Source organism: Equus asinus, chromosome 12, assembly GCF_041296235.1.
Source record: "Equus asinus isolate D_3611 breed Donkey chromosome 12, EquAss-T2T_v2, whole genome shotgun sequence".
NCBI classification, from domain to species: domain Eukaryota; kingdom Metazoa; phylum Chordata; class Mammalia; order Perissodactyla; family Equidae; genus Equus; species Equus asinus.
Window position 1 is genome coordinate 23,043,791 of NC_091801.1, and position 15,127 is coordinate 23,058,917.

Below are 15,127 nucleotides of genomic sequence, written 5' to 3' on the forward strand. Positions count from 1 at the left end.
TAGTCTCCCTATACTTACTCTCCCCAACTCCAGTTCACTCTTCTCACAACAGACAGAGTGAGCTTTTTAGTAAACTCAGTATATTCCTCTTACTCCCCTGCTTAAAACCTGTCTATGACTTCCCATTGCTCATGGGATGCAGCCAGTCTTATTAAGACCTTGTGGCCCTGCCCGGCAGATCCCCACATACCTCCCCAGCCCTTCTCCTCTTGCTTTCTATTCTCCAACCCCTCTGGTCTTTTTTGTTTTTGCTTTTGCTTTAATTCTGTATTTCTTTGAATCTAAGATGTCATCAATTGTAGGACACATCCTGATTTCATGAATCTTTAATGTAAAAAAATTTATCTTATAATTGGTGACACACAGTAGTTCCTGGCTCTGGCCCTGCCCCTTCCGAATGCAGGGTGCTTGCTCCCACTTCCACTCCTCCTCCTTTTTCCTGGGAAAGACCTTCTCATCCTTCAAGTCTCAGCTTATGTGTGACTTCCTCAGGGAAGACCTTCCTGACCACCACTCTCTCCAGACTAGGTTGGGACCCTCATTATGCACCCTCATGGTACACTGTAATTTTCAGAGCACTTGTCACAGTGATAATGAAACAGCTGTTTGTGTAGTAATGTGTTTGAAGTCTGTCTCCTTTAACAGACTATGGACTCGGAGAGCAGGAGCATTGTCTGTCCTGCTAACCACTCTATCCTCAGCAGCTAATACTGGCCTGCACTTCATTTAATCCTCACAGCACAGCAATATGGCAGATCTATTAACTTCCATCTTAGAGAGGGGAAAACAAGGTCACAGAGAGATAGCTACTCAGGTCACGTGGCTACTAATTTAAACTCATAGAATCTGATTTCAGATCCAGGTCCCTTAACCGCTCTCTATCCTATACTATCTCTTGGTGCTTGATAGGTACTCAATACAAATTTGTTGTATGAATAAATGAATAAAATTTTCAAGAAGATAAGTATTACAAATGTTAATTTTAATGAAATCCAGAAACTGTGAGAAATAAAAAGAACATGGAGTCAGTTATTGATAACCTTAGAGACAATTTCAAATTCTGATCAAACTGATTACAAAGACCATATTACTGTCCTATTCTATTATGGACGGTTGATGATAATTTCATATCACTCTGCAAAGCACCCTATTCCTAAGAGCATTTACTGTCATACAATTTCTTCCTTCCTTCTTTCTTTTGTGTTCTCCTTCCTTCTTTCTTTCCTATTACCTTCTCCTTTTTTCTCTCTCCCTCTCTCCTCCCTTCTTCCTTCCTTCTTGAGGAAATATGTATTGAGCACCTATTATATCCTAGGGAATATGTGAGGCACGGGATACATATTGGTGAACAAAACAACAGAATCCCTCCTGCCCTCAGAGAGTATATAATCTATAGAAGGGAGATTGAATACATAAGTAACACCAGATTTATAATCATGGGATTGTGATCCCTATGAAGAAGGAAACAGAGTTTGGTGACAGAGAGCACCAGAATGGGAAGCGAGGGCTCATCGAGATGGGGAGGGTAAAGAACTCCCTTCAGGGAAGTGAATGAAAAAAGCCAGGTCTGATGAGTGATGAGTTGTCCCCTAGTGAGGGGAAGCACATCCCAGATCAGGGGGACCTGGGAGAAGAAAAAGCCCTGCACATTGAAGGGGTGGACAGAAGTCAGTGTGGCCAGGGCCTGTGATAAGGGGAGCAGCCTTTATCTGATGCAGGAGACCAGTGGGAAGCCTCTGAAGGGCGTTAGGCAAAGGACTGGCATCACTACGATTTTTAGAGATTACTCTCAAGACTACATGGATAACAGTTTAGATTCACAGGCTGGAGAAGAAGGATCAACACCAACAAAGACCAGTAAAGACATAATGCTACCCAAGCCTAAGAGGGCAGGCTTACAGCAGAGGAGGGGGGTGCTTGGGAAATAGGGGCTCAGATGAAGACAGGCCCTTAGGGCAGACAGGGAGGAAAAGAGGTGGGGGCGGGGGAGGGTCTGTTGCTAATTCCTCTCTCTCCTTGGCTTTCCCTCTGTGCCCTGCACCCACTGTGCCTGGCCACATTCTGGGTACAGGGCTCCAAGGGTACAAAAGGCCTGAAACTGGCCCTGTGCATTAATTAAGGCAAGATAAGGGAAAGGACCAATGAAAGTCCAACTTCCAACCAGGAATTCAAAGCATCTCCCTTCAAGCCACCATGCCTCATCATTGCCTGCTTCTCTGTTAGGGGCCTGGGAATTTTCATTGTTAGTGAGAAACGGAGAGAAATCAAAACTCTAACAAAATGGAAATGCTTAGGTACAATGCTGGGGAAGAAAGAAACGTACTATGTATCGTACTGTTCTTCTATAGTGCTCTGCGGTTTACTTTCTCACCCTCTGCCAGCTGATTGACAGTAAGCCCCTGAGGTTAGTAACATCCAATTTATGGTTGAGAAAGCCGAGACTCTGCACGGTTAAATGACTTGCCCAAGGTGACACAACTAGGAAAATCAGTGGAAGGAGTGGATCAGAACCCGCGTCTAGTGTGATAAGGGGACATTGGGAAATAAAGACCAATAGAGAGGAAAAGACAGTACAACCACTGCCTGAAAGTCAAGCAGCCGGGATTAGGATGCGGGGCCACGTGCCCAGAGCCCCTGAGGCCCATCCTGCAGAGCAGCCGAGCAAAGAGATGCTAAGGCTCAGTGGGGCTGATTACCACATGAACAGGAACCCAGTTGCATCCAAGTGGGGCCATAAGGGAGTTCCCAACGAGATGCCGGAAGCTCAACAATGCCCACTTATGGCCTTGACGTCAAAACTCGGACACCAAAGTTTGGACACCGTAAGCCCAAATGACATCTACAAGGTTTGCCTAAACCTAAACAGGAACTGTAATTCCGTAAGCAAGCAGCATACTGTTTTTAAGAATGACATTCCAAGAGATTTTTATCACATATTATGTCAATATTTGTTTGCATCCATACGATCATTAAAGCTTGTAAGAGATTCATGGCTGGCTGGGTGTTGGGCACAAACAGCATCAGCTTTGTTGGAATCGGGCAAAATCTTTGCTTACCAACAGTGTTCTTTGTTTATCTTGCTTAGACTACATCTCCCTTTCCAAGTAATTGAGTCTGACCACGGTGCTCAGCAAACAGGAGTCTTTTTCAGAACACCCACTGTGAGTAATCAAACACTGCGTTGGAAACTAGATCCAGTCGGTTCACCCGCATCTGTTTATTTCCCTCTAATTCAACCCTACTGCTTTGCTCTTCCAGCAGCTTAGATCTCTTTATCTCATAATTTGCCATGTCATTCTTTAAAAAGGAAACATGCCCCTGTACACGATGCTTTATCTAACCTCATTCATTTTCTTATCGACCAAATTCATTGTGTAGATTTTCTTTCACCCTAATGTTACATGGCTTTACAGGATGTGCTTGTGAGGAGACGGCACTCTGCATTTTTGCCACAGAAAAGAAGGCTGTATAAAAACAGGATATCCACCTCAGCCAGATGTGCAAGTAGCGATGAGGCTAAGCAGCTATTTCCCTTTGTTCTTTAAGGAATGTTAACAAATTCCTGTCAGCATCCATGAAACATATCAGTATCCAATAACCTACATAAAACACTGAGCATTTATGACTTACCCAAGAGGCCTTTGCTTCTAGAAGCAATGAGATCTCAGGCATTAGCTGCCTGAGTAGGAATGACACCCCAAAACGAAGAAATGTAATTCTGTTTGAGTTGGAAACCAGTCACGAGACAACTTAGGGGGCAGCATAGACTGTGGTCATTCATTAAGAAATGATGTATTATGTAATTTTATTGAACGTAACATCCATATGGAACATCTGTTCCTGGGCCACACAGCAAAATGGACCCTTTCTGCGCTGACTGCTTAGAAGACAAGGGTCCTCCTGTTCCCACACTGCCACCCCTCATCCTTTTTGTATGGATCGTATTTCATGATGATGTATTACTTCTGCCGGAAATGAGTAGTTATCCAGCAAATGCATCCATTCACCCTATAAAAAGAGGACTACATGCTGAAAGATCACCAAGGTCATGGGCAATTCTACTTACAGCTGAGAACGGTTAAACTGACTTTTACCACCCAGGCAGGGCCCAGGAGGGAATAACGTGGTCTAAAATTTCCTTCTGGCTGAGAAATATGAGCTCAATCCAGGTGTTTCCTCCACTTTCTCCACCCTTCCCCCAAAATATCAGAGGGCTCACGATGTCTTTATGACATCTTCTCACTTCTTCCAGGTGGGATCTGGGAGGGGTATTTAGGGAAGATAAAGATGAAGGTATTTGGTCAAAAAGATCAAAAGTAGTCCTACCGCAGTACAACTGGCCAAGACCCCACAGCATTGGCCCCTTATATCGCCCACCATTTAGGGCAGACTGGGATAGGCCTGAAAGTGGAGTCACTCTTTACCGGTACAAGTGGTGGTGGAGCTCATCCTCTATAAATAATTGTCTGGGCCCCTGATAAGTGCAGAAGGTTTAATAAATAGATAACAACAGGGGCTGGCCCCATGGCTGAGTGGTTAAGTTGGCGTGCTCCGATGCAGACGGCCCAGGGTTTCATTGGTTCAAATCCTACACAAGGACATGGCGCTGCTCATCGGGCCACGCTGAGGCAGCATCCCACATACCACAACTAGAGGGACCCACAACTGAGAATATACAACTATGTGCCTGGGCGCTTTGGGGAGAAAAAGGAAAAAAATAAAATCTTAAAAAAAAAAATAGTAAATAAATAAATAATAGATAACAACAGGAGCCATTGCATACGCTCAGCTAATCTTTGTTTATGATCAGGCTACATCAAAAACTAGCCCCGACATTCCTGGAAATTACAGGAATTAACAGTTTTGACTATATGAATGGTGTTACCATATAGCTAAAAAAAAAAAAAAAGCCTGGGAACAAACATCTTTAAATGTAAATACCTACTGAAGGCAGCAGAATCATTGCTATGTCATGTCAACTTATAAAGTCAGTCGAGAATTAATAACGAAAATGTCATGTTTGGGCTCTTCCACAGGGGTGGTGCAATGCTCTCACTTTTTGCACTGAGGTGCTTTGCTGATGCTGGTCTTTTGAGTCCATGAAAGATGGAGCCTGTGATCTCAGTACAGAGGAGATGCTCACTAAATAGTTGTTGAATGGATTTGACCAGAGTGCGCACAGGGATTTCTCTCCACTTTGGATTCTGCATGTTAAAACACCTCTCCGTGTATCTTCCAAGTCACTCTGGCTCTGCTTTTCCTCAGAGCGACTCTGTTTGGCCTGGGTGGCTCTCTGGCCATGTCACAGGCTGGGTGAAGTGGTAACTCCGCTCCCCTCTTTTGCTGCACCAGGGAAGGAAAAATGTGCTTTTCTGCCCATGGTCATTTCCAGGCTTCTGAGAAGCTCCACTATCACCTGGATTGGAGTTTCTCTTTCAGTCCTGACACACGACTGTTTATTTGGAAAATTGATGAGCTAAATGACTGGAATACCAGATAGTACATTAAAAAAAAATTCCTTTTCTTGTATAGCAGGGATGCCGGCCTTTGCCAAGATCAAAATGCAGATGCTTCAGAGCACACTGGGAGGGGACTCACAGGAAACAATGATGATGGAAATTGTCAGTCAATGGTCAGACTAGTGGATTTCCATGAACTTAAATCAGTTTCCTGACTTTCCATTTCAAACGAGGGAGCAGAGTTTTCCTACTCTAGTCTCTGGGACATAAGTGTCTTGTGAGATGTTAACAGCTGTCCTACCCAGAAAGAATCCTATGACAAAATAGCTTTGGTGCTACAGCTTTTTTTTCCTGTAGGACTTCTCAGGACCTTGACTGTGACAATAAGAGGAAGAAAAATATTTTTAAAATCTTAGTACCAGTGAAAAAAGGGCACATGTGCACCATTTACTTATATTTTTTAAGCTAAAAAATATTAAATATGTGTGGAACATCTACACTGGGCAAGAAAGACACCACGTTTTTGGAAGCAGCTAGCAGCCTGGCTGTACAAAAAATCCCCAGACTCAGAGAGGAGGCTCGAACTTACGTCCCACTGATTTCACATAAGCTGGAATGGGCAAGGGGATGGGGTGGATGTTTTTACACTATTGTTATTCCATGAAACTTAATGGAAATTTACCATCTGTAAGATTAAAATGTAAATTTCACTGTTTTTATGAAGATTAAAGATCTTAAGATAATTCTATGAAAAAATACTGATTACATCATGGCAAGATGAATTTGTGATTACTTGATAAATGCAATGTCCTCAGTAGCCAACATCAGTATGTATATGTACACACACACACACACACACACATATGCACGCACTGTGTAGGGGGCAACAGAAAAGGTCTTTGGTGATGGAAAGTCTGATGACCCCTAGCTGACCTCAGAGAAACTTCTCTCGCTCTAAAATTTCCTAAGCACCTGATAATAAGGAGAATGATAAAATATATTTTTATATAAAATTTTAATATTTTATATACAATTTTTGTTGAGGGTGTACATCCTGCAAACAGAAGCGGGCTGCAGGGTCACAGCCAAGAGGAAGGCACTCAAGATCAATGACAGGATGGCCTAAAATAGATGCTTTCTCTCCCTGGCCGCACTGGCAGACACTGCCTGACCTTCTGGTATGGAGGGGACACACAGTTTTGATCTGGTCCGCAGCCCTTCCCCTTTCTGTAACAATCCTGTTTAGTCCAGGATAACATCCTGTCCTTCCACCGGGGCAACCACATGCCCCAGGCCTGGAAAATCAGGTGTACCCTCCCCGTGAATGCTAGTGGGTTCACAGATGGCACAAAGCCTGCCTTTTCAGATCCTTTCTCTAACTTGCTCAGAAATACCAGGAGAGATGTTCTTTATTTCTTTGAGATCATCAACTCCATTGTCAATAGCTCCCATCAGTGCTGACTAAGATTAGAAGAAACCAATGGAGTAATGAAATTGTGCATCTGAGACCAATTTGCAATGTCTCACAGGCTGCAGTGGGGCTGGGCATCACTTTTGCTTCTGAGTGCTGTACCAGAGCTGTGCTGTTCCCAGCAGCCCCACCTCTGCCTCACCAGTCTGCGCTCAGAGCGCTCCAGCTCCCGGGAAGGGCTCCAGTTCCTCACTTGGAATCGAGATCTTAACATAAAATTTACATGAGGTTTATTACCAGGAGTCTTTAAAAAAAATTATATGTGTATGTATAAATACATCTGTATATGGTTCAATATATGTTTATATATACAATCTATATATACATATATGCATGAGTATATATATACATGTATGCATATATAATATATACATATATATTTTTCAATATAACCTCCCCCAAAATAAATAATCATCCACTAGTAATTGTTTCAAGATAGTGTATTTTTCTCTGTGTATGTGTGTGTGTGCCTTTAAAATAATATCTATAGCCATTTTAATTGCTTTTTCAAAGATAAAGACTAGAACCAGAAAGCAATTAATAAACAATGTCTAATAATTGAAAGAGATGTCACAAAATGTACGTACTGATTTAAAAGACCAAGCATGTACTTCATGGGGCAGGAATTTCGGGCCTGCAGTCCTAGGCCTGAAGCAAGACAGTTGGTTCCCAATCCCAAGCCATTCCCTCCTCCTTCCTGGGTGGCAGCGCTCCTTTGCTTTGGGTGTCGTCCTCCCTGTGTAAACCAGGGGTGGTCTCCTGCCCCAGAAGTCTGTAATCACACTGGACACAGGGTGAAAGCCTAGGTTCTGGGTGCCAGCACTGAGTCACACGGCCACCTTATCTTGCAACTTCTCATCAGGTGGAATAAATTTTCGTTATTGTTTAAAGCAGTTCAGTTGGAGTTTTGTCTTATTTCAGACAAAATAATTATAGTGAATACAAAGCCTATTTACTGTTATTTGTTGTACGGTTTTAATAAGTTTGGGTACCTATTTTCCAAGCTAAAACACATTCCAGTAGTAAATTAGATAGAGGAAACGCGAAGCTTCAGACTTTCCTAAGAATGGAGAGTGACAGTCCATGGCCTGAGAGCAAGGAAATGGACTCTAATTGGCAAAATAAAAAATAGAAACAAGGAGTCAAAATTATAAAACATGGGGCCATTTAGTATGGAGGCAGAGCGTGCCACACACCCAAAACCTCTCAGAGGCATCATTACATTAAAGAACAGATCAATATTGAAACAATCTGTTCAGAGAAACTTCCATCTAAGCTAATAATTTTTAAAAGCTTTTCTGCTTAAGGGTTGTACCAAGTTTACCTGGGAAAAGAAAAGAGCCTGTCAGAATAACTCAATCACTGAGAATATCCTACATCTTGGATTTTACTCTACATGTGTGTCAGAACGCATTGTTCTGAGCCACTTGGAACTCAGAGGTCATTTGTGCTCAGAAGCCACATTATGAAAAGTGATTAGGTCCCAAGGACAGTCCACGAAAGCCCATTTGACTCCAAATGGACCAGAAGCCTGTCAGGAACTGTGGAAGGGGTTAGGACTATAGGCAGCGTCTACCCGCCGGAAGTTACAGCGCTGTTCTGGAGGACAGACCCAGGGCATCTGGCTCAGCATAAGGAAGTGATTCCCAAAGCCATGATTCAGGCAACACACCGCCCATAGCTGTCTGCCCATCATCTCTGGACAGTGCAAACTGAGGCTGGCCAACAGCCTGGGCCAGAGAACAGACCACCATATCAGGTGGGTAACAGAAAAGATGATCTTTAAGGTCTCCAATTCTGTTTTTAATTTTCCCATTTCTCTATGGGTTCTGAGAGGTCAAAAGATGCTAGGAATGGTGGCTGTTCTGTCCCTGTAATTTTCGCAGTCTCCATGGACCTCCATCGGTGAGGCGCCTGACAGCAGGCACGGTCCAACAGCACAGGTGGTCCCTCCTTGCTAGCGTCACTGCTGGTACCGTCTCCCCACTGCCCATCCTGCTGCTGCAAAGACTCGAGGATGCCACCACCTTGAGTAGACAGCAGGAGTGGGCAGGATACCTTGGTGGCCTTGATCAGGTAACAAGATATGTACACAATTACTAGCTTCCCCATCATAGTCTTGGATGCTGACTCTAATATCTTACCATTCTCCAAACCCAGGTCAGCTATGCCTTCCTCCATGAAGACTTTCTAAGGGTCATCCTGGTTAGAATTAGGGACTGCTTCCTCGGAACTCTGCAGCAGATTCTTACACCTCTTTTGCAGTCCCTCTCCCATTCTACACTGTACTGTAGTTATTTGTGGGCACATCTTGTCTCCCTTACTGGGTTATAAGATCGTATAAGACAGGATCCATGAAAGCCAGGGGAAATTATCTCTTTCTGTCTAGGAGTGGACAATTTGGTTGAAACAAGTGAACAAGCGCACCAACGACAGGTTTTGGAAGTAGTGGCTTTCATTCAATGTTGACATTCATATGCAGTGATCATGTATAGGGCGTCTGCTGTGTGTGTATTGCGTGTTGGACATTGAGTTGGATTCTTGGGGAGAGGGTAAGGTAAGTAAAAGTTATAGAAAGACTTTACCCTCCAGAACTCACCATTTATAATGGAAGCTGTCACCTCCTCTGATCCTCAACATCAATTCAGAGGAGGAACTTGGAGTCAGGACATGACTGGTCACCCCAAAGAGAGGTAACTTTGTAACTGATCATCTGGGAAAGAGTGGCAAATTCCTATTTTATGCTACTTGACTTTGGAAATTCAGACATATAAGGGTATGATGGCTTTATCTAAGTCTCTAGAGAGGGGTTAAGGACAGGCTACATAAGATGTCATTGTCTCTGCCCATGGCAGGATCAGGGAGAAAAGGCTCGCACTACAGCTGAGGATAACAGTATGAGGAAAAGCAGGCAGCATGTCGTATTTTATAGAGAACACGAACACAGAGTGTAGAGCCAGCCTGCCCAGGTCTGGATCTCAGCTTGTCCACTTACTAGCTGTGTGACTTGGGCAGTTGCTTCACCTCTCTGTGTCTCAGTTTCCTTATTTGTGAAATGAGAATAATGATAATACCTTTCTCATACAATTGTGGTGAGGATTTAAAGAGAGAACGCAGGTGAAGGGCTTAGAACACTATCAGTCATGTGAGCTGTTATCATTGTCATTATTGTGCTGTCAGCTGGACTGAGAGTAGGTCAAGACTAAGGCCAGACCATCTCACCCATGCTAGTAAGGTCAGTCCCTTCACTGTAGAGACACAAAGTCAACATCCCAGCCACCAGGACCAACACTCCACAGAGAATGCCCACTGCTAACCTGGGGAGTCAATGAATTTCCAGATCCTTCCACCACCAGAAGAGAGGTTTTCTGGACACTTGAGTGTGGTATTCATAACTGAGCAGGAAATGTGGGGACCCTCGTCCTGGACACTCTTTCTTGGTTCAGGATCAATATGAGCCCAGTCATCCAAAGGAGACTTTAACCTTGACGCTCCTCCTTCTCCACACTTCTCCAGAGTTCAGCCTGTCCTCCACTGCTTCAGCACTGGTGCTAGCCCTCACCTTCCCCACTGAGCCCCCATATCAGTGTTCTGTGGCTTTTAGTCTCCTTTTCCCTGCTCATTCCATGATCTTTATAAAACCCATACCTTATTATGTCATTTCTCTGCTTAACTATGTCTGATGGGTGAATACAAATGAGAGCAAAAAATAACATGGGATTGTCCCACCATCAGGATTATGATTAAAATTGAAGTCTGATGATAACAAATACTTTTCAAGGGTCTGGGCAAGGAGAGTCTCACACACTCCTGGTGGGAGCATCAATCAGTACGGTCATTTTGAAGAGCCTCTATGCAGTGTAGACTAGATCTAAAATGCACACACCCTCTGACCCAGCAACTGTAGGGCTCCAGGTCTACCCAGAGGAACTTTCCTGTGAGAACGAAGGAGGCGTAGCAAGGACATTCATTGGGCTTTGTTTGGGACAGAGAAAAAAGTCAGAAATAACCTAAATGCTCATCAATAGAGAAATGGGTAAAGAGATAAATCCATGTTCTGGAATACTACGCAGCATTAAAAACATGAGCTAGCTCTAGATTCGTTGATATAGAAAAAAGTTACATAACCATATGTTATGGGATGAATTGTTTCCCCTCCCAAATTCACGTATTGAAGTCCTAACCCCCAGTACCTCAGAATGGGACTCTATTTTGAGATAGAGTCTTCAAAGAGGTAATTAAGGAAAAATGAGGTGGGCCCTAATGCAATATGACTGGTGCCCTTATAAGAGACTGGGACACAGACACGCACAGAAGGAAGACCATGTGAAGACACACGGAGAAGATGGCCATCCGTAAACCAAGGAGACAGGCCTCAGAAGACACCAACCCTGCCAACACCTTGATCTTGGAGTGCAGCCTCCAGAACAGTGAGAAAATAGATTTCCGTTCTTTAAGATGTCTAGTTACAGCAGCCCTAGCAAACTAATACACAGCATTAGGTATTTTCTTCAGATGTGTATAGATGAGTGCAATGTATGGAAGACAGAGTGGAAGGGTCCATCCCAGTCTGATAACAGTGGTTCCCTTTGGGGAGGGATTGGGATTGAGGATAGCAGTCGAAGGGGATTTTAGCCTTAAAATTAAGGTTTTACTTCTTATAATGAGAAGGTACACATATATTATTTGTTTATCAATTTAAAAAGCCCCTCTTTCATGGCACTCCACTGAATACAGTATGCAGTGTACTACACCACCAGGATCCAACAATCTTTGGAACATTATTCCACGTCCACTCTCATCTCCTGACCCTATTTGCCACACTAGTATATCCCATACCTCTAATGCCTCTGTGCCTCTGGATGTCTCCTCTGCTTGGAATGCCTTTTCCCTTTTTTTTTTTTTTTTATTGTTGGTGAGGAAGATTGACCCTGAGCTAACATCTGTGTCAATCTTCTTCTATTTTGTATGTGGGATGCCACCACAGCATGGCTTGATGAGTGATGTGCAGGTCCATGCCTGGGATCTGAACCTGTGAATTCCGGGCCATGGAAGCAGAGTACACACACTTAACCACTACACCACCAGGCTGGCTCCAACTTTTTCCCCTTTTTTTTAAGCCTGGGCTGCTGACTTCCATCCTTCAGAGCCCAGCTCAAATATTACCTGCTTTATCAATACCTTGCTACAAGTCTTACTTGGCAGATCTTCCTGAGGCACACTTCTCATTTCTATTTGTGCTCCCAGTGCCTAATCAGTGCCTGCAGCCAAGTAAATGCCCAATAAATGGTTCCAAACGCATGGGTGATAGGAACATTTTCTAGCAGATTGCTTTTTCATCCAGCATATCTCAAAGGTCCACCATTTCATTGTTGTACATTAACAGATTCCCTAGGGCCTAGGACTGTAATCATGACATGAGCGATGTCCTAGCCTTTAACTATTTCTTTAATACAATGGGGACAACTATATTTCTGGGCAAGCCAAGCCCAATTTGCTTTCAATTCTGGTGAAATCAGCTGAGAATGTATTGCAATTCATTTTACTCAATGTGTGCCCATAAAGATCTTCAATTACTTAACCCACAATAGGCCCAAGTCAAACATGCCTGTTGACCTGTAACTGGGAGGCTCTGATACCAGGCCTTACCTCTTCATCGGCTTGGGTGAGCATTCTCTCTCCAGGTTGGAGGATGTGTGTTTCACATGCATTGCATTATAGGAAGTGTGAGTATAGTCATTTTCGTCACTGTAGTCAGGACCGAGCAACGTCCGGGCCCACGTTCCCATGTCATAAGGAGGGAGGGTTCCTCCAAATTCGGAGGGCAAAAATTCAGGGTGAATTAGCTGGTGAAGGCTGTTTAAATTGTTTCCATGGAGGAAAATCTGGAAAGAAAAAGTAATTAGCAATAAAAAATCCTGAACATATGACCAGGCATTTAATCTAATACATAATTTAGTAATGACAAATTGGATACACCGCTGGTGATCATGGTGTTTAAAGAGGCATTCAATTTTGTGTCTGTGGCTTACCCTTCATAAAATGTTAATTTACTGCTTAGAAAGGGGGCTGAATTAATAGTCCTTAAAAATGAAGTTTATAAACAAATTGGATATTATTTGGCCATGGCCCAGATTTATACATACAGTCATCTCCTAATTACCCCTGCTGGTGGAGAAAGTAGCTATGCAGACCATCCAGACCCCCAATCACGCTTCACACTCATCTCCACATTGCTCTGTGGTCCCTCTGGAGCACTCCCTGCCCTCTGTACCCCCATCAACACTCCCGTCCTTCCCGGGCCTACACCAGGGGGCAGCTTCTGCCTCAGTGTGTCCCAGTGACACTTGCCCATTCTGGTCCTCCCCACCCTCCTCCCAGTTAACTCTTTATTATGTAATGACTTCTGTTTTTTTCTGATTTGCTCATTTATGTCTTGCTTCCTCATGGGAAGAGAAGAATACTCAGGAAAACAGATGGTGTTTTCCTATTCTTGTAATACACTCCTAGCTCCCTGGGTGGTGGGGGCACAAGGTCAAAGCTCCATCAATTCTTAGTTAATGGAATTGAAAACTGTGGCCTAAGAACTTATTGTGGGATATTTTTGCCCCAATTTTCCATTTCTGTCTGAACTGAGGGCTAATACCCAAACAAATTGGCATCCTCTAAAGCACATAACGGATGGCAATGGAAATTGGTCAAGCCGGGGAGGAAACACACCCAAATTACAATTATTTTCAGATAAACACACGAAGTGAATAAATCACAAGTTGATAATTACCATTGACTGCAGTTCAGGAATTGACTCCTGAATGTTTATTTAAAGTGTATCTGTGTAATGACATTGGTTCCCACACTTCTTCATGTTGCAGGCACAATACACATAAGTCATACCCAACTATAGGACCGTCAGTTACACACACACACACACACACACACACACACACACATGCCATACTTAACCATGATGAATTGTAAATGTGATTTTTAAAATACTTAAATATAGTATAATAATACACTGTAGGGGAGAAAGACATTTCCTCTACCTTCTCTGGGTTCTTCTGGCCGGAGAACGAATTAAATTCACATGAGACAGAATAGCAGGAGAAAATTAAATAAAGCTTTATAACATGTATACATGGGAGAGGCTCAGGCAAGCTGAGCAACTCACCAAAATGGCTGAAGCCACCACCTTAAATATCATGTTCAGCTAAAGAAAAAGGAGGATGTTGGGGGTGGGGGAGTCAGTTACAGGAGGTTACCAGAAACAGGAATAAGATTATTATGCAGATTTAAGTCCTTGCATTCTGTATTGATAGGAGTTTCTAGAGATAAGGTCATCCCCCTTCTTCCTGGTACAGAGAGGGAGACAACTTTACAAATGGAGATTTCCCTTACAATTGTAAATGTTTCTTAGCAAAGGAACTCTGCTTCTCAGAGCTCCTTTCCTGTCTGCAGTTTTTATTAAAAGTAACCAGCCCCAAATAATCCTCACGCCAAAGAGACATACCTTGGGGTGGCCAATTCTAGGCCCACACAATACCATATAATATTGTATACACTACATACTAAATTATAATGTACTATATAAGTATATAATAAACACTTGCTACTTTGTTCTGTTGTGTTGATTCTAACTGATGCTGTCATGGCATCATTTCAGGATGAAGGGGACAAGAAGCTGAGTGTCAGATTCTTCAAAAGAGTAGCGTAGCACTTCGGGAAACAATGTATGTTTGCTGACGTTCAATTGGGTATGACTGAATTTTAATAAGAACTGTTTCTTTTGAAGAAATTCACGTATTCTGGGTTTTGTAAAACATCACACAGGAATTGTGTGTATCTGAATTGTAGTATCTGAAGCATGGAAAACCTGGCGCTAAATACTGGCCCTGGTGTGAAGAGCAAACATTTGTACCCACCCACCCAACACCTCCAGTTCTTAAAGAGCAGGGTGTGCTGCTGAAACTGGCCCTCTCTCCTGGGGGTCCTGTGGGATGGAGGACCTCAGCAGGTAGGAGGCTGGACCCTCCACCTGCCAGAGTCTGTTCTCTGCCCAGAGCTCCAGAAACTCCCTTCTATGGCTCAGCAACAAGTGTCGATTGCTTTGTGGGAAGAATTCCCACTGGTCAGTACAAGACAAAGCCAGTAGGAGGTCTGAAGCCACATTGGGAACAGTCTGGGACACTTTTCTGTC

General features: G+C 43.4%; 1 protein-coding gene across 1 annotated transcript in view; it reads right to left on the reverse strand.

Moving 5' to 3' along the window:
- CLVS1 (clavesin 1) overlaps positions 1-15,127 on the reverse strand; it is a 175,116-nt gene that overhangs the window by 13,922 nt on the left and 146,067 nt on the right. The window contains exon 5 of the mRNA XM_014860795.3: positions 12,580-12,815. Coding sequence (XP_014716281.1) covers positions 12,580-12,815 — 236 coding nt within the window. The remainder of the gene's footprint in view (positions 1-12,579; positions 12,816-15,127) is intronic.